Below are 20,678 nucleotides of genomic sequence, written 5' to 3'. Positions count from 1 at the left end.
CTAATGTCTGCAAAGAGGGGGCAGAGGGGCGGGGGCAGGGAGGGATTACAGTGCCACTCGCTCCAAGCGCTCCCGTTTGCTCCACATCTGCCATGCCCTTTGAGCTCCCGAGGGCAGCGCGGAGCAGGAGACGCGCAAAGCGAGCGTGTGGCGGGCGCTGGGCTGTCTCTTTGTTTTAGTCACCGTCTGCTGCTAATGTCAGCAAGGGAGCACTCTGGGGAGAACGCCTCGCAGCCGTGCCAGCTAATGACACACCCACACCAGCACCTAGAGCAGGGAAAATGAAGGAGGGAAGCGAGCATCCTAAAAACCACCAGATAACTTCCTGGGAGGCCAAGAGCTAGGGAGGCCGAACCTGCTTCCCACAGGGCTGGGAGAGAAGGGGTAAGGCATGGACGGGGCACAGAGAACACTCTGAGCTCTGCTGGCAGTGATCTTGCCCCACAGGAGCAAAGGCACTGGAAGAGGGGAAAGGGGCAGCGTGACTGCCCTGTACAAGCAGCAATGTGATGGGGTGGCAGAGGAACACTCAAAAGGCAATTGCAGGCATCTCCGGGGGGTCTCGGCAGGAGACGGCAGCAACGTGGACAACCAGCCTGAAAAGTCTGGGGACTGTTTCCTGTAGAACTGCCGGGCAAAGAGCTGAAGCTGCAGGATGGGGAGAGCAGCTGATGGCTGCACGGGTATAGCAATGTTTGTGCCAGCTGTACCAACGTCTGGCGTGTTTCGGAGGTGGAGGAGAGAAGCTCGTGGCAGAAGCAGGAGAAGGGGAGCTCTGTCCTCGCCTGACCACACAGCCCTGCAAGCCCCCATCCCTGTCTCTCAGCTGGCCTGCTACTAAGCTGGCAATACCAATGCTCCCCAGCCTCAAGGGAACACAAAACACTTAGTAACTGTTTGGGAAGTGGTCCATCCATGACAATACCTCCCTTAGAGACACCTGAGGGCCACCAGCTGTGGGAAGAGGCAGAGGAGAGAACCTGAGTTGTTCAGGAGCAAGTTCATGTGGTGGCTCAGGTATTAACCTGCCCCTGGCCCCGAGGACTTGATCACAGCTCCCAGATGGGGATTAAAGCCAGCAAAATGAGAATTTCAAACACCCATCCGGCAAACCCATGTGCATTCCCTGCAGCAGCAAATAATCAGGTGCCAAGAAGGAGATTAACCCTATGGGACTGAAGGAAACAAAGGCCTAAGAGCTGGTCTGTTTAAGGAGCTGCTGCTGCTTCTTCCAGACGAACACAGATCTGACCAGCAGGAACGAGGGCAGCGCCTGCATGAGAAATACTGATTGCTAGGAAATATAAGCCTCTGATTTTATGCAGAGCCACAACAGGCAGCACAAAGATCCCTGCAACAGCTATTACGGCAGAGGGGGTGAGCCAGGAAGGCTCCTATCCAGGTTAAACCCTAGAACAATCCATCTCTGGGTACATTTTAGCTGATGGTAAGCAGGCTACAGGGCCCTGTGCACCAGCTCCTGCTCCACCTGCTGCCAGACCTACAGTAGGCAGCACACAGTGCCCTTGGGCACCGACTGCCATGCCCTGACAAACAGGCAGCATCTCCTCACTTAGGCTCAAAGCGATGAAGGCTACTGATAGAGCAGTGGGGCCGGGGGTATGTCCTTTGCAGGTCACAGAGCCTGATTATTATGGGGGACACAAACACCAGCCAAACCTGGAGGCATCACTGTACCTGCAGAGGTGGAGGAACTGTGCCAGTGCTTGCTTCCACAGGGGGACCCCTCGTTCCAAGCAGAGATTGGGCATCACCCAGTGCAGAATGAGACACTGCTCCTCAGTTTTAGGCAGCTAGAGCCAGTGCTTCTTTCGTGAGAAGGCTCATCTTGCACACTGCTGTCAGGCTAACAATTGCAAGAGACTTTCACATGCTCCCTACTCAACTGCTGGATGTGTGTCATGACAGGCTCCAAGGGACACATCCCTAATGCTTGTGCTCCTGCAGTGGGAACACAGTTCCCAGTCAAGCAGCCTCCAGCAATACCACCTTGGGCTCTGATCTTGTCAGGTTTCATAAGCTTAATCAGGCTCTGCCCTGGCTGTCATACAGGGGTTTCACTTGCAGGCTGTCTGTCCTGCTGCTCTAGACAGTGTCCCTGAACACTCGACAGCAGTGCTGTGTCCTCACAGTCAACAGGAGGATCTGCATTTCACCCTTGACAACTTCAACCAGCAGATAATGAAGGACAAGACAAGTGGCCCTTTGGGCGTCAGCTCAGTGGACCAGTAATAGGACTGGGACTGTGGTGGCTGTCTCACATCCATTACACTTTAGCAGCAATGGAAAGCAACTTCTAGCCTTGCAGGGAGAGGTCCAAGGAGTGGAGGGTCCTGAGGTGGATCCTGGGGCACACACACATAATTTAAAACATCTTATTAGTGCAAACTGTCCACAGTTATCCAGCTTGACTTAGCCCTACCAGAGCATCCTGTGGCCTAAACACACCACAGAAGATGACAAGTCCACCTTCTTTTACCGATGGCCCGCAACAGGGCTGCCTGCAGAAACTCATCCCACTGCTGCCCCGGGGCAGCTCAGCACCCATGCAGGACCCTGAGCTGGCACTGTACTTATCTACAGCAAGAGGCTCTGGCTAAGCCTGACTCCACAGACACTATCAAAAGCCACTGCACTGCCACCCAGCCCAGCATGCTTCTGGTGTCCCAGATCCTCCTCTCCTCTTTCTTCCATTCATATCAGACCCTCAGCAGAAGCCTCTTGAAACAGATGAGATCTGAGGAGCCCGGTGTCTTGAGGATGGACACGCAGCACACGCTGCTCTAGCCACAGACACAAGGGAGTTTGAATGATGTGAGTGTGCCCAGCGCCGACGTCTCATTCCCCACCGCTTGCCAGCCCCTGCAACTCGTAAAGTCACTTCAAAAGGAGCTCCTCAAAGCACCGTCACTGCCTCTGATTTCCCAGGCACAAGGGGAGAGGAAGAAAGAGTAGGAGATGGCAGTGCAAAGGTAATTACTGCATCCCAACGGCCCTGATGGAAGACAGCACTGAAACCCACGTTGCCTGCTTTGTAGTCAAGAACCTGAAACAGCATCTCGGGCACTTGAAGGACACATGGAAAGGGTGGGGGAAGAGCCCCCAGAAAGTCCCCACAGAAAAAGGCCAGAAGAAGAGGCAAGGACCCATGTCTCTGGCAGCATTTGGGCCTCCTCCCATTGCAGGAAAGAGCAAGGGTGCTCCTTCTACCCCAGCCACAGTCCCTCACTGGTCGTCTGCATGTGTGGCTCCTCCCTGCTCCAGTGCCTCTGGGATGCCACCCTGCTACAAGTCCTGCTGCTCTTCATGACACACAAACTCCTGTCCAAGGTCTTCTCACCTGCCACTTTCAGACTTCCTCCTCTTGTCTTCCCAGTGCTGCTATTCCTGCTTTCCTTCCTGCTTCCTTTTCAGTTTGTTTTTTTTTTTTTCTCCCTACTTTTTTTTTAACTCCCTCACCTCCAATCTCCCTCAGGTCGCTCACTCTCTGCCTTGCATGCCTCCATTTACTCCATTTATTTTGCAATGCCAGCACACAGATGTGGCCTGAGCAGCATCCCTTGCTAGTAACACACTGACCCAGGATACTGCTGCAGAAAGAAAGTTGCTGGAAGCATCCCTGTGGCCACAGTGCATCTCCACGCTGCCCCAGAGCAGCTGCCCCTCTCAGGGTGGCCCTTCTGTCCAGCACCCACGGCAAGGGAGCTTCTCTGAAGCACAGAGTCTCTCTCTAAATGAAGGCGCATGCCTCTAGCAACCCCACCCCTCCAGCAGTTTTCCTTTGCTGTAGGTTACCCTTTCCGTGCTAGCGCTCCCACTCCCCAGCCACAGTGCCAGGTGGGCCCATCCATCACCTGCAGTTTTGCAAGGAGCCCTATCTGCGGACAGGTGGCATCAGTACACCTGAGAGAGCTCGAAAGGTGACAACAGACTGCCAGAGCGCCTGTGGTCCTCTGTAGCACGCTGAGACAATTTTGGACAGGCAAGGCTCAACAGCCTCACATTAACACTCTGATAAGCAATCTGCTGCTTTGGGGCCTCTTCTCTTTGTTTTCACGCAGCAGCACAATGCCATAAAAAAAAAAAAAAACAACCAAACTGGTCTCTTTAAAAAAAATCTTCTCACCCTCAGAAAATTGGGCATTACAAGTTACAGTTGTGAAATACTTTTGGTAATGAATAGCTTTATAAATTTTTTTTTAAAAAATAGCTTGCTCTCTTAAATAAGCAGCTAAAAATGAAGAATGACAGGGTCTGAGAAAGTTAGGTGCTCAGAGCACATCGTGCCTAGGACAGAGGCATCCCTGTCCAGAAACCCCTGCCCACTGTGACACAATTCCCCAAGGCAGGCATCCTCGGCGACAACATTTATTTGCAGAACCCTAGGTTAACATTTTAACCAGTACACAGTAAGGAATAAAGCCCTAATGGCCACAATATATTGAAACACAGTGCCAGAGAACAGCATCAAGACAGAGCAGGGACCCCAAAGGGCATCCAGCCCATTAGTACCAGCTCATCCAAGGAGGATCCCCCCTTCAGGCACAAGCTCATTCAGATTTTAAATGGGGAGCAGAGCAGCTCCACCTCTTGCCTCCCTAGGGCCAGAGGGTAAAATCGTGCTTCTCTCTGCATTTAAAAGTGCCTTTGTTCAGGTTCCCCCGGATGGCTCTGGCTTTGCTCTTCTTTGTAGGCTCTCTAGAAAGGTCTCTTGTTGATGACAAGGGCAAGTGGGGCGGCTAATCCCATCCCATTAGCATCCTCTGAAATACTCCAAGGACTAGGGACGCTGTCTGGGTGCAGGTGGACAGAAGGCGGCTCTTGCTAAGCCAGCATGACTTCCGGATGTGTGCACACATCCATCCCCCGAGCTGCCCACCCTCCACAAAGCCTGCTGGAGGGAGAGAGAGGATAAAGACATAGCCGGCACATGGCTCAAAAGGAAGCTTCTCTCCTACAGGCACAGTTCTCCCAATGCCAAGTGTCGCCACTGCTTCTCTTTCCTGAAGCTGCCATGAAAACGTTAAATTGGGTAGAACACATTAGTGAAAACCTGACTAAGCATCAACCCGATGGGCTGGGGAGGGTGCATGGGGTACCCCCAGCTCCCCATGCTCCTGGGGGCTGCAGCAGCACAGCCTCTAGTACACTGCCCCCCTCCATGAGGCAGATAAAACACATTTGATGGAAGCTAACCCCCCCGTCAGATGATGAGCCAGCGCTGCCTGCAGCACTCTCAATGTTCCTTGCAGCTCTCCTTCCCATTACATCTCCGATTTATAAACAGCTGTTTGCCGGTATTACTAATCAGTGCCACATGGAATAATGTTACATTTCCCCCAATATTACGATTTCATCTTCTTTCCTCCCTACCTCCAGCTGCTGCTTTCCTTCCACCACCCCTAGCCTGCAAAGAAACAATACATGGTTTCATTTTATTCTGGCTCTGCTTTTCTGCTAACACACACAATTTTCTTATAACCCATTAAAAAACAAAAAACCAAAAAACCCAAAAAAACCCAACCAAACAAAAAAAAACAAACCACACAACAAAACACATCAAAACCCAAACCCAAAAACCCAACAAAAAACCCCCAAAATTTCAATAATTAAATACGGTTAAACCCACTTAAAATAAATACTTGCTGAAGGAATATCAGCTGGAGACTGCTCTCTGACTTATAATAATCCCACTGCACCCAGGGAAATCCTCTTAAACCTATATCAGATAAAGATTGTAAAACTGTTATCAGGCTAAACTGACAGAGCTGCCACAGAATCAAGACAGAAAATTTCACGTCCCAGCTTCTCCCTATTGAGGGGCAGCTCTGCTCCAGCACAGGTCAGGCTTCCTTCTCAGCACATGAAGCGAAACCCTGCACCACCTGGCAGGAGCTGGATGGAGGTGGAAAGGCCAGTCCTGCCCAGGGCTTTGGGCTGAAGGAAGAGGGAGGATAGGCTGCTTTGGCACCCAAAACTTAACAAAACGTTGCTCTCCCTTTCCTGCCACCACAGCAGGCAGCAGAACCAGGGCAGAGACTCGCTGATTCTTTAAACCAAAAGAAATCTGCCTGCCTTCCCCTCCAGATGCTCAATAGCAACATCTCTAAATGAGTATATAAAGAGATCAAATCAGAGGGGACTCTCTGTTTTTGTGCCCTCCTGAGGGTGGGACAGAAACAGAAGGCTTTCAACTTCTGTTCTATCCTATCTGACACGAGAAAAAGGATCTGATGTACCACTTGTAATGTTGCTAGGGGCTTCTGGGTTTGTGGCTGCTCTGTGGTTTGCCTGAGCAATGGACCCCACTTTGACTTTATTTTGTTTGTTTTCTAATTCTTCAACAAAAAGACATGCATCCACATCACGATGAGCACACAGCTTTGTGGCAGACCAATGGGCACTGTGCTTCCCCTCTGCTACAGGGGGACCTGATCATTTGCCACCAGACCTACTTGTTCTCCAGATGACCCAAGAAAAGTATCGTCATCAGTGGTAGAAAGAGCTGCCCCTGCCTCTCAGGGCAGTAGACTGACAGAAACACAGAGTAATTGAGTCTAAAGAGTTGGAACTAAAGAACAAATAAAGCAATCCTCCAGGGGAAATGAATAAAAAAAAAAAAAAAAAAAAAAAAAGAAAGAGTGGTAGGAAGGAGTAAGCACAGCAAAATCCTCCCTGGGGAGGCAGCAGGAAAAATAGGCAACGTGGAATGTGAAATTTTCACTGGTAATCAAATAACGGGCTGCTCTATTGCAGGGCTTCCCAGCGCTGCAGCTGGCTGGAGCCACGGGGACTGTATTCCACTTTCAGAGTTCACTGAGCAATTGCTAAGGCAGGGGACGGGTGCCATATGTTACCAGCTGCGCTCACAGTTATCGCCTTCCCCATTTAACGCGGAGGCTGTTTGCAGGCGCAGAAGCAGAGAAACCTGCACGCTTCCTGCCTCTCCCCTGCCACTCGCTATTCTAGCGAAGCTGCCAGAAATGCCAACGAGCTCCGCCAGCGAGTTTGGGAGCAAGTGCCCATGCCAAGGAGGTGGTTGCCAGGCTGCGCCAGCCACTCAGCCCCACCGATACCTGGCACAGGAGGGGAGGCCCAGGCAGAGGAGACGAGTGCCCCTCAGCTGCCCTCCAGCGAGATGGTCGGTGGGGCTGGAGGCAGCTCCTAGAAAGCTGCTGAGTGCGCAGGAGGCAGGTACCAGGCTTTGCCCATCCCATGTTACAGCCCGCTGGCTCCACCACCTGCTCGCCTGACCTAGCCCTGCTCCTTCTGTCTCTCCTTTTGTGCACTTAATTTCTTTTATCTTCCAGAGCTTCTCTTAGCTGTGCATTTAGTGAAAAAGTAATCTTTTGCAGGAGGGAGAAAAAAAGGTTTGGGGCTGCCCAGAGCACACTTGGAAGAAATGTTAAATTCAGGATGGAAAGTGACACCATACTACTTTTAACATCAAACGACCTTTTTCTTCACACGATTAGCAACCAGAGCCCAACCTGAAAGAGCTCCCTCGCATGCCAGTTCTTCCCTGGAGAGGATGGAGAACCCAAGATCTGAACCCAGGGTCCTGAGTAATCTACCTGTGGTAGAGCTGGCCTTGAAATGCATCAGAATGTCTAGCTAAAGGTTTTTCTATTCTAGTTAAAAACCTTTGTACCCCTTATCTCCTATCAGCACTTAACACCCAGATCTTATGGTAATATACACAAACAGCCTATATCACTGATCACTCTTCTCATAGGGACAGACTTGATACTTGATAGGCATCCACAAATAAACAGGGCATTCAGGACTACCAAATACCTAATTTCACTGGAACTGGCGAAACATACAAGAGAAGAGCCTGCAGGACAAGCAAAGGGGTGCGTGAGCGGAGCAGAGCATTGCTTTTGCAGTAACTCCTTCCAGGGCAGCAGAGGACTTCAAGCCTTGCAGCTTCTTGCGCAGACACCAAAAAGGCAAATGGCTCAGTGGAAGAGCAAGTGCCACAGTCCCATCAACCTGAGATGCCCCAGTGGACCCCAGCACGGCTGGAGCTGAAGAGAGAGCAGACTAGAGGGCAAGACTCCGAGCCTTCAGAAATGAGCCTTTTGCCAAAAAAAAAAAAAAAAAGCCTTACCTTTCAAAGGTCATTTTAACTGACTGGTCTGATTTTACTATTCAGGCTGAGCACAGCACAGAAACCTACCCAAGCAAAACACTGCAGCTCTTCAGTCTGAAGGCAAGTCAGCATTCAGGTTTCTGTGCCTCCCTTCCTGACAAGTAAGAGACATAGAAAGTCTGGAAGCGTGAGGGCTCATTTTAAAGACCAGCCTAGATTTGCAAGCAGAGGGCTGTGCAACTTCCTGAGGCTCTATTCATTTACATTTTTTAGAAATGCATTTTAGAATACATTTTTCGTTATAATGCATAGGTACAAGTGTACAGATATGCATAAAAAAAGGACATGTATTCTTATTGTAAATCTTCACCATATGCGAGCTACACTTAAGTACCTCTACCTCAAGAGGGACAATGCAGGAAAAAACATATGGAAAACAGTGATGTGCCCCAAATGTGTCTAACACCAGGTTTTTGAGGAATCAGTAGGTGGACTGGGGTGGAGGGGAAAGAATCAGTTTCACAACTGAGAGCCCTCCCCACAAGATGCATGTCATGCCACCAAGTTGCCCGTGGTTTTAAGAGGCAGGATAGGAAAGCAAGACACGGGGGAAAAAATAAAAACAAACCAAAACCAGAAAAAACAAACAAACAAACAAACAAACAAAAAAAACAGCAAAGAAAGGAGAGAGTGGATACAAGGGATTATTCATTTTTCAGGCATGGTCTGCCTAAAATTTGTTCCATTTCTCCTGTGCAGATAGAGGTGGAGAAGCGATGTCATGTAATACAACAATAAGAAAGTAAAAATTAGGCAAGCAATTCCAACAAGAAAGAATAGTAGATGGCATACTGCAACAAAACAGGTGTAATTGGAAGTGTACAGCAGGAAATACAGAGGGCAAAGTAACAGGGGATGAAAGATACACAAGACAGTAAGTGAGCCTTGTCTAGCAATGCAAGGACACATACAGAGATTTCTGTTATAAGCTTTCAGTTATAATCTGAATGGTATCTACAAAAAAGCATTTTAGAAAGCACAAGGAAGAACTAGCCCATGCAATTAATTGCCAGACTGTGTAAGACTAAAGCCAGGATTAAAAAAAAAAAAAAAAAAGCCAAAAAACCACACTCAGAAGTTTAAAGAGGCCTTAGTGCCTTCCTCTTACCAGAAAGAGTTTTAAATCTGGAAGGGACAAGGAGCCTCTGGACTGGCTTCCGACATGCCCATGCTGCAGCAGGCAGTGAGGAAACAGCCCCACCTGCCAGCTCCAGCCACTGGAGCTACAAGGCTACCTGTGCTGGGCTCCCCCACACCTGCCCGTGGCACCATGGACCATCAGCCCCCTCAGCCTGGCAGCTTCTGCAAGGGTAAAACTGGGTGAGCTTAAGCAGCTATACTTTGAAAAGATCAGAAATGACTAAGCAGGACTAGAGAGGAATCCTATTCAGCATCATTACCAGGCAGAGCTGAAACACAAGCTTTTGTTTCTAACTCCCGCTATCTGACGAGCTCAAAGCACTTCACAATTATTTAGCTTAGTCTTTGTGAAAGGCTTGTATGCTATTATCCCTAATTTTACCAGCTGGAAAATGGTAGAGGAGACGGAGAGCTCTGTACCCAGGGACATGCAGTGAGCCAGCAGCAGGATACAACCCGATGCCTGCAGCCCCTCACTGCTCCACAGCATCAGAAACCAGGCACTCAGGTTTGCTGCTGCAATTCCCCAGGCTGTGCCCAAAGGAACTGCCAGAGGTAAACCCAGTCACCCCTCCTAGGAAACAAATGTTCCCTTTCCATCCATAGAAAGAAAAAGCACAGTGGCACAGGTCAAATTTTTTTTCAAGGCTACTACTGAGAGATTTAGACATGTAAAGAAGGACAGTAAGAACAAAATACCTTGTGCCTAGCTGCAAAGGACCACCTAGGAGAAGGTATTTGATGTTTGGTGGTTTTTTTTTGTTGGTTTTTTTTTTTTTTTTTTTTTTTTTTTTAATGTCAGCTAAAGGGTAATTTGAAAGTGAAGGACATTTTACTCCTCTGGGGACCTAATTACTGCAACAAGCACAGCCCAAACAGTCAAAGATGAATGTAACTCAAAAAGCAGGCATTTCAACACCACCAATCCTGGAACTCACTTTGGTTAACTGACAGCTTGGCTAAATAAAGCATACACATGCTTCATGGAGGTAGCAAAGCCACCGAGGTGGCCTCAGAGAGATTAGGACATCTGGGCTTAGGATCTCCAAATTCTGCCTTCATACATTAGAATAGAACAAGAGGTACAAACTCATGCAACCTCTCTGAAGAAAGATGAAACATACAAAATAAAAAAAAGCCAGAAAAAAAGAACTTGGGAGATGTATAAGTCCTTGCTGCTCTCATCTGGTTGAGATCACCAATGTTATGTGTTATTCAGCACTGACATCATCACTGTGCACCATTTTACACCTTCCCTTGAACACTCTCCCTCCAAAATGCCTAACAGTGGTTCCTACTACAGAGCAGCCAAGTGGTTCATCACATGATCACAGGACAATTCAGGGTGAAGAGACCTCGGGAAGGTCTGCAGCACAACTACAGAGTCAAGCAGGGTCAGCTACAAGGCCAGACCAGGCTGCTCAGAGCTTGATCCTGTTGGATCTTCAAACCCCCCACAGATGGAGCCTATGCAACCTCTTGGGGCAGTCTGAACAAATTTTGATTTTTGCCTGCTGCTGTACATCTTTAAAAAGCCTGGCCTCCCCAGGACACAAGCTGCTTGCTCATGTGCAGTGGGAAACACTTCTCCCCGTCTCTCAGAAGTAAGCAACATAGAAAGAAGAGCCCCCAAAGACTTCTATCAAAACTGATAGGTCCTTGTCTGCAAGACTGCCATCTCTCTCTTTGACACCTCCCTCAAGCAAAGCCACCTTCAGCCCAGTTGATAGCTGGAATAAATGCAGCCACCACAGTCCACGCACCCCACATGAGCAGAAGTGACTGCTCTTGCTCCGAGTCCTCCTGGGTTCCCAGGAGCAGACGGTGCTCTCCTAACACGCCAAACCCACAACGTGACTTGCTCACTCTGCTCTGTGCACAGACAGATCACAAATGGCAGCACTTGATGAAGAAGAGGAGAAGCTGCTGGCAACAAGCACCAGCAGCTAGTACAGGCTAATAAAAGTGATTTCCCCCCCCCCCCCCCCCCCCACACACACACTACTTGCCCTTTAGCTCTCCATGGAAACATTCAGGAGATGTTTGGTTCTAAATTCATAAAAAAAAATACCTGCTTTCTTCTCTTGAATGCTTGGCTAAAACACATGCAGCTCCTTCCCTTCCACTGCTGTCTGGTATGCATATCTCTCTCTTCCACCTCCCACGCCACCAAAGCGTCCCAGAAACACCCTGCAGGTATCCTTCCTGTCCCAGCCACGGCCTTGCAGCTGACCACACAGTTACGTGCCACAGCCCAAGGGCACAGAGGACCTCTGCAAGACACACTCCTAAAGGCACGGTCAAGGTACCCATGGACTGAGCTCTGGTCTACAGAGAGCTGTGAGTGACTCGAACAGCTCAGCATTTGGAGACAAGACCCTATCAAGCACAGCCACAGCCACCACTAACCTTGAGCAGAGAGGCAGCTGGTTCTTCATCCCAACAGTGCCCTTGCCCACAACTACTCCCAGGACTGCTGCAATGCTGAAACCTCACCACAATGGGGCTGCCAACCAAAACAAGACACCTAGGCCCTGGGAGCTGTCACAGCCAGGTAAGAGCCAGGGGAACAAGGCTAGCCTACTTGGGCAGGGAGAGACCAGTGAGAAACAGCAGAAAGCAGAAGTGTGTCCAGCCCCAGAGGGTAGACAGGGGAGCCACTAAGCAGCACCTAGCTAGCGCAAATACTCTCTGCCCTCCTTGCACCTAAGCCTCGCAGGAAGGAGATGCTGGCATCCATCTCTGCATCAGTACCAGCTCCACAGCAGCTCCTGCCCACCACTGAGACAGCCATGTCTGAGTGCTGCTTCTTTCTCAGGTTGGCACCAAAATTGCTCCTTCCCGCTCTGAGGTACCCTGGAGGTTGTGGTCTCTCCTCTCATCCAAATCTCTTTCACTGTTTTGCATTAACTTGTTTAGGACTGATGCTGTACAGCTGCTTCCCCCAAAATACACAGTACAAGAGCTGCCACCTCAAGTGCTTTGAAAGCTTTCCTCTTGCTCTGTCACTGCCTCTTTAAATCACTTACTCTGAAAAAGAGCTCAATGTTTTTGGGAGCACAGATAAAAAACACCGAGATAAAAGTCTGAAGCTTCTGGAGAGGTTAGACCTAGGCCTCTTCCCTGTTATCTAAGAAGGGTACAGGGCACACAAATAACTCCTTGCAGAGATACAGTGGAGTACAAATTTACAGTGACTCACACACTCTGAAGTAACTGCCATGTGCTCACTTCTACCCCACAGCAAAGCACAAGTTTATTTACCCATCAACATAAGATGAGAAGCATAAACCAGCATCTCAGATTGCACAGCACCCATCCAGCTTCACCACCTCCATCACTGCACACAAACCTCCTATTCTGCCCATATTTCAACAGTTACTAAGATGACTGATAATTCCAATGACAACCTGGAAAATACTGTTGTCCTGACAGTGGTGATGCTATGTTGCTGGGGTGCTGCTTTCCTTCACCTGGAAATTCTATGCTGTCCTTAACTTCTTTAAAAAGTGAAGAGGCAGTCCACATATTTTTCCCAGGTAGCAACAAGCAGACCAGGACCCTGATACAAACGCCAGTCAGGCACAGTCCCCAGATCCCCCATTTAATCGATCCAGCTCTGTAACTCCTCTCTTCAAATGCCCAAGTGTCTCCCGAGTTCAACCAGCAAGTCAGAATTTCATCAATTGCTTAAAAGCCCCGTGGGTAAGTTTCCAAAAGCAGCCAAGTCTTCAGCCACTACTGGAAGAATTCATTTAACTCAACACCAGCTGCCTAGCCCAAATCTAATACCTAGGCTCTCTCTTTAGCCAACTTAGAGAAGGATGCACTTAATTTAAACAAAGATGAGTTGCTCTCCAGATTTTGTCCCTCTCTGTCCCTTCAGTGGCAGATACTGCCTCAACATCTACCTTACGCAATGTGCCTGATGTTAAGTGAGTGGAAGAACACTCACATGATCTTCTAAAAAAATCTCTTCTCTCCACCCTGAGTAGAAGACCATGAACTAGCCTCAGCAATTTCATGTCAGCCTCAGGGGACTGAACTCTGAAGGCAAACAATGAAGTTGCAGACTTTGTGGGTAATCCATTCTCATAAATCAACCACAAGGCCATGGCTCCACAACATCTTCAAGAGCTGCATTTTTTTCTTCCCTCACCCCTCTCATCTCAGTTTAACTAAATTCTTCCTCCTAACACATTTTATAGCCCAGGTAAAACTTCTTCCCAATTGTGTAGCTCAGGAGGAGATGGGAGAAGGGGCAGAAAGATGCAGACAGACATTTCTGATGTAACTGAAAGAAACTGAAGACTGATGAAAAACATTAAGCCTTGATATACATTTCCCCATGGCAGAAGGCCCTTGAACCACAGTACTGGCCTCATTCCTAGCTTCAGGGAGATTAGCACTTCTGCTGCATGCCTAAAATCAGATAAGAGTCCCACAAAGTGCCTGGGGAGCACACCTTATTCCAGACCATCAGAGACATCAGGTCCTCAGAATGGTACTTGATCCTGGCCAAGATCTCAATGAATACAAATTAACTTCAAGTGGAGACACCAAAACCAGAAGAGGGACAACCAATCATGCTTGCTGCTTGTGAGGTGTAATAGAAGTGTACTTCCAAGTTCAACCAGCACACCTTTGAAGCTGAGAAAACTACTTTTTAGCAGCTGCAGAGCCCTGGATACAGTCCTCAATGCTGCTCAGATCAAAGGAGCAAAGACACATCCCAGCAGTTCTGCCTCAAACTGAGAAGGCCAGTGCACACAGCAGCCCCATGTGCTGCTGCATCAGTGTCTCATCCAGCTCCTCCAAAACTCCCATCTCCCCCATCACGGGGCTGTATTGGCCAGGGGAAAAGGGGAGAAACCATTCCTTCTGCTCTTCCCTCAAACCACAGGACACAACAACTGAAAGCTCCCAGAGCAGAAAGTCTAAAATCAACACTGCTCCAAACCCACCCATTTCACATATAAATAGAGAGTATAGAGATGCTAACAAATCTGACTCCCCCCAGGCTTTGCTGCTGCCAAAAAAGAGCCACTCAATCTTATGAGTCAATTAAAAATTCATAACAGACTGAAAGAAAAAAAAAAGTTTTGTTCTGTTTCTGAGAAAATTAGAACAATAACTCTCACTTAGCTCTCTTGTACCTCTTCTTGCATATTTTTTTTGTGTCAACAAAGCCAGTCTGAAAACCCACAACCCATAGCTCAGACCTAAAATGACAGGGAAAGTCAAGGACATGTGTTCTGCCCAGCCCTGCAGAGGAGCCTGTTTTCTCGACAGGACTTCAGGGTCTGAGGGAGCTGAAGTCAGCACTGGTTCATGAGGATGGGAGCCAGACAGAAGGCCCTTGGTAAGGGCTTGTCCTCTACAGGTCATCACAGGGGCACTCTGCAAAACTTAGTTTCTGTTGGAGTTTGGTTAAACCACAAAAAAAAAAGAAAACAAAACAAAAAAAACCAAACTACGTAGATACACACATTGAAAATGCAAGTAACCCTAAGTCACTTCCGAAGTGACTTTTCATAAATTAATAAAGCTAAACCAAATTAGGGCCACATGCATCCATGAAGGGGAGCAATATGATTTAACTAATACACTAAAAGTTACTTTGGATCAATCTTCTTGAGCATTCCCGACACACGTAAGCCCTGAAGCCAATGTCCTCAAAGCACCATTCATGGGTGTCTACAGAGTTCCAAACCTTACATGACTTGTACTGCTTGCAAAGGTGGAACAGAGCAAAAGCAGACCAACCCTCCAAGCCCTTGGCTGCCCACTGAAGAAGCTGCTAAGCTACAGTTAAAACCAGGAGGCTCCTCAGCCCTGGGGGAGAGTGGCGAAGGAGCTTGGACACGTTGGCTATGCTCACCCACGTGCTGAGAACATAGGTACTCTCACTTGCTCTAAGAGATCCCCTGTAAGGACTCCTGCTCACAGGCGTTTTCACTGGGTGCAGCTCCCTGGCAGAACAAACCATCTGCAAACTTTGACTGCCCCAACCCCACCCTGCCCCCAGGCACTTTTTTCACTGGGTGTTGGTTTTCAATGGGCTTCACTCCCTGAGGTGGCTTTACCGTAGCAGTGCTGACTCAGTCTTGTTTAAACTAAAGGGGGAACCACAAACCTAGACACCTGAAGCAAGTCACAGAACTACACAAACACAAATAAAATATTTGGGCATCTACCTCCCTCATGGACATCGGATGGGAAAACAGGCTAAATAAGTGCCTGCACCCAGGCTGTGGGGTTTTGTCTGGGAGAGTGGCTGGGTTGGCACCTCTGAAGAGAAGGAGCTAAGGTGCCCACAAGTTGGAGGCAAGAAGCACAACTCAAAGGAGGGCTATTGTGATTTAAATTCACACCTCGCCTCCTTTCACAATGCGTTTCCTGTGTCAACACAGTCTGAAATCGGCGACACCCTGACTGGCTAGGACATATGGATAATGCCACAGTAGTTTCCAAAACAGACCTGTGTTCTCATGAATACCTCCTAAGAAAAACAAGTCTGTGGGCTCAAATTTGCTAGAATGGTGTTTCTGCTGCACAGGAGCTCCTTCAGGAGTCCTTCAGTCCTTTGATGGAAGCTATTTTACTGCTGTTAGCCAAGTTAAAGACTTTAAATCCAATCCCATTTTGCGATACAGAAAGAAAGCTGAAGCTTGAGAAGGTCAAATCAAGCGATAGTCAAGAGAGGTGCCGTGGAAATACTTCATATTTGATTTTTCTAACACAGACAAAAAAAATAATCCCAAACCAACTCCCCCACATTCATCTATAGACAGCCCAACTTGATCAGTGTGCTCATTTCAGGTCACATTAAAGCACAGCTCTCTGTTAAGAGCCTGAAGAGGACCATGTCTCCCATTTCTTCTACGTGCCGCTCATTATTGCTTCGCTTCCCAGCTCCGCTATTTCACCACCTTTGGCATAGAGCCCTCTCCTCTGCAGCTTGTGCCATCTGGAGCAGCCTCCCTACCTCTCTCTGCGTAAATCAGTTCCACGTCCCTCTTGCTTTTAGCCATGGCTTCAAACATTTCTCTCCCTGCCTATGTTGCCTGATGACTCTTCTTTATAAGGGCCTTACTACTAGAGAGAGTTTGCTACACCCCATGTCTCTGTTCAGTGATTTCCTGCAATTTACACCACCGTGCTGTCTGCTCTCTGCTCCTATTCTCTCTCACTGGTGTTTTTTCTGATGGCCTATGTGGGCTACATTACACATGGCGGGTTCATGGGTTTGCGCCGCACGCTGGGTGGCTGACGCCCCGTTGCCCCAAGCACGTCGCTAGCAGGACAGCTTACCCACGAGGTTCATCTTGGCGCTGTAACTCCCAAAGTACCTCTCGTCGGTGTTGGGCGTGTGGCACTCGTACTGCCCGGCGTCGCGGTCCTGCAGGTCGGTGATGTGCAGCAGGACGGCGTCCCCCTGCACCCGCTCCACGTAGATCCCCCGGCTGCGCACGCGCTGCGTGTAGATGGCGTAGGGGAAGGACGGGTCGACGGTGCTGACGATCTGCACCTCCCGCTCGGGGGCCGAGGGCAAGTAGATGGACCACTGGAAGTTCTGCTCCGCTGGGCCCTGGTAGCCGCTCACCTTGCACCACAGCGTGATGTGGGACCCCTCCGTGCGGTAGAGGGGTCCCTCCTGCACCGCCACTTGCCGCTGGGCCAAGGCCATGCCTGCAGGAGGAGATAAGCCCAGCACTAGTTATCAGTAGGCAGCCCCCTGTACCTCCCTCCAGATGTATGCCCCCCATCCCTTTTGTGGCCATGCTTGGCAAGGCAAGCCCTCACACCCCAAACCGTGGGGTTCTTGCACAGCAGTCCCCCAGCCATGTTACAGCTTTCTTGATGACCCAAGGGAAGCATTTTTTAAAACACGCCATGAAAAAAGCAGTGTTGAGGCAATAAAAACCAATTCTTTGGTAGCGATAAGAATCCAGGCACAAAAAGGTACTGCACTGCAAGGCAACAAAGGAGAAACTCAAGCTGACAGGGCTTTGTTTTCTGCGCTACTCATATTTTCCAACCATCACCCCGAGGCCTCAGGCACAGGTTGCTGCTGGAGGGCGCCAGGAGGTGGCAAGCTCTGCAGCACCAAGTGTCACCCGTGGGGCTCCCCAGTTCAGCAGTGACTCATTCTCCTGGCACACCCCAATCATGACTGTATTCCACCAGGAGAGAGGCCCACATGTAAGGCAGGAGACTACAGTCCTCCTCCTTGGATTACTGTGCTGCCTGACAGCAACCACACAAGCACTTGTCCTCCACCAGCAAACCCACCAGAGCCTTCAGCTAGTACAAAATCCCATTCTTCCCCCACCCCTAATCCAGCATATCTTCTCCAGTCCCTCTGCTACATTTGCAAAGGCATACAGGGGAATACCATGTTTCCAGAACTGCCTTTCCAAGTCTATTTGTAAGGAGTATATTTAATACATAACAAAAACAATTAAAGCTAATGGAGGGAGCAGGCATATAACACCAAGACTCGCTGCTCCTGGCTGCTGGAAATCAAGACCCAGGAGCGTGCATTGTACACACACAAACTCTTGCAGCACGAAACAAAGACAATTCCACGGCACGGCGACTGCGATCTGCTGTATTTTTACACAGATTATGGATGGCTGGCCCTTGGGCTCATGGCACATTACCAGCACGGCCCTCCAGGGGCCAGATAAATTACAGCAATCTATCTTGTTTGTTGCTACATCAAAGGCTCGAGGTCTGGAGACCACGGTGGGTGTTCATCGGTTATTGAGTTACCAGCAGCAGGCACACATGCCGAGGCCAATCACCCTGGCTTCTGTGACTGCTTGCTTGCCATCATAAACCAGCAATAAGCCGATTTAAAGTGGGTCCTGCATAATCACGTTTGCAAATTTTATCCTCTGTGTGCGTGTGCAAGTCGGGGTTTCTTCCCTCCCTGTCTAGTTTCCAATAATAATATTCAAGTCCAGAAAAGAATTTAACCTTTCAAGAACTAGCAACTCGCAGGTGGAAGAGGTGGCCTGGCATCTGTGGATTACAGACTCAATCCTGCCCTCTGGACACGGATGTCCAGTTACGAAGTTTTTCTCCACAGTCAGCCTGGACCAGAGCCAAGAGAGACGGTTCTTACCAGCTTAAAACAAATTGTAAAAAATGGGTTTCAGCACATCCATCAGGCCATGCAGCTGAACAGATGGAGAGCAATTCAAACTATTAACTTGGGCTCAGCTTGCTGCTGCTCCGAATTATAGTTCTTTTTACTCTTTATGAAATAATGTGATTTAAGAGGAGGATGGGGAAAGCTACAGCACGTTTGAAATGAACAGGGAGAGGAACAGAGGCAAACACTGCCCCACTGCTTGCTGTACCAATCTCTTCATCCTAAGAACAGGCATTGCTAGAGACTACTAACGCATCTAAGGTGCAGAGATTCTCTTCTCTCACCCCATAAAGGCCAAAGGACAAAGCAAATACTACAGCCTTTGAAATAAGCTGTTTTTAAAATAGCAGGAAGGGCAAGATCTTTATTGCACACCTAAAGACAGCTTATAATACAATTTATGTATGGGCATAAAGCCTTGCTACAGTATACAGATACCCTGCATGCAATGACACAATTAAAATTTCACCACAAGGCAAACATGCAGTGGTAGGAATTAAAAGTTGCACACACAAAGCTCATTTAGGTATTTCTCATCTGAGTGCATGACTTTGTTTGCAGGTTTTTAGTGCACTGCTTGGTTGTTTGTTTTTAACATAGGAATTCTTTGAGTTTTCCAACTCTCCAGTTGAAAACTCTCTCATCGTTTTACCAGAGACGTGTATTTGCCCTTCCAAAGGTCACTGTCAAGATCAAAACCTCAGGGATCTTTGCATGCTGAGGCACTCAGCCATTTGGTTCATGTTAAATCCCACCATCCCCATGGCCAGCAATAATGTGGACCTCCTTCTTCTCTTCACAGTGGTTTCTGGGACCTTGCTTATAACCCTACAATCTGTAGTCCTGCTCTGCTTTCAGAAGAGACCCGCTTTCTACATTCCTCCTCTTCTATTCCCCCTTGCACTGGACTCCTGCACCTTCCTACTCCAGCCAAAAGTGAGAGAGATAAGAGCCAAAGAGCTCTTGCTTCCCTTTCTGGCTCCAGGAGCCCAAGCAGCTGAGGAGCAGAAAGATCAGGTGCAGAAAAAGCCCTGCGCAGCTCCAGTGCGGAAGGAAGCAAAACAGTCAGGGTTTTGCTACAATTTGCAGCAAGTTGCTGTTCAGCCTCGGAGAGGTGAAACACAGAGGCTTGGCAGTTGCTTTAATGGGGTGGACCTCCAAGGAGGCAGGGAGCAGCACATCCACAGTGCTCTTCTACCTGCCTGGCTGCAAACTCCTGCTCCAACATAGATGGGCACAAATGCTTTTCAACACTTAAAAAAAATACACTCAGCCAATGCAGAGACACTTCTCCAATAAATCATTTTGACTGAGAAAGAGGAAAAAAAAAAAAAAAAAAAGCAGCCCGAGACAGACATCCACTACAACAAGTTTTCTCCTCAAACAGTTAACTTTTTATACAATGAAGGGTATTTGGTAGTTTTCAAACTCTGGGAATTGCTCTATGCACATGAACATGCAGTATCAACTAAAGAACTACATTTCTTAGCAAGCAAGCATTCTGATTAACAAAAATAATGTGCCTGAAATACTCGTCTTTTCCTCTCAAAGTGAGAGAAGAGCTCATTGGAGGAGGTGCTGTGTGCTTCACACCTCCCCTAGGACACCTAGGAGATACTTATGGTGGCATTTGGCTGGTACCGCACTGGCACAGCTGGCTTTTAATTGCAAATCAAATATAATTTACTGACAATGCAAGGGCTGATACAGTGGAGGTAGTGAGCCAAGAGCTACTATAAAATTAATAAGAAATGATGGGTTTGTGGATTTTTTTTTTTTTTCCAAAAGGCAGTGAATCCCCCATAATATGGAGGAGGTGTTTCCTGATCCTTATCCCCTACAGATGAGGGGTATTGTTGCTGGCCTTTTGAGATAAGAGGAAGTCAAACAACAGCCAGGCAGCTCTCAACACTCCCCCTGGCTTACCCACCTCCCAGGCCCTGTTTGGGAGACAGGAGGAGCACGGGGGAAAGAGGAGGTGGCAGCAGTCAGAGGGAATGGTGCAGCCAGGCAATTAGACTCAAGGTCATGTAGTAAGAGAACCATGTGAGACTCGGGAACCAGCAGAAAAACCTGGTCCCAGTGCCTCCCCTATGCCAGTCTGCCCAGCAGGCTCCAGGGCCACAGCCAATGTCATGTGATGAAAGGTAAGGGAGAAATGCAATGGCAGAGTCACACAGAATCATAGAATCCTTTAGG

The 20,678-nt window shown here is 48.6% G+C and overlaps 1 protein-coding gene across 1 annotated transcript in view; it reads right to left on the bottom strand.

Annotated features, from left to right (window-relative positions):
- The window catches only part of LOC103769041 (immunoglobulin superfamily member 3-like), a gene marked incomplete at its 3' end in the record, with an annotated part of 41,464 nt that extends 24,458 nt beyond the window's left edge, over nt 1-17,006 (bottom strand). Inside the window, exon 1 of the mRNA XM_008936214.1 lies at nt 16,631-17,006. Coding sequence (XP_008934462.1) covers nt 16,631-17,006 — 376 coding nt within the window. The remainder of the gene's footprint in view (nt 1-16,630) is intronic.
- Nucleotides 17,007-20,678: the final 3,672 nt, after the last annotated feature.

Source organism: Merops nubicus, unplaced genomic scaffold (genome assembly GCF_000691845.1).
Source record: "Merops nubicus isolate BGI_N331 unplaced genomic scaffold, ASM69184v1 scaffold20412, whole genome shotgun sequence".
In the NCBI taxonomy this organism is placed as follows: domain Eukaryota; kingdom Metazoa; phylum Chordata; class Aves; order Coraciiformes; family Meropidae; genus Merops; species Merops nubicus.
Note: the sequence above shows the minus strand (reverse complement) of the source record. Positions and strands in the feature narration are given on the sequence as shown.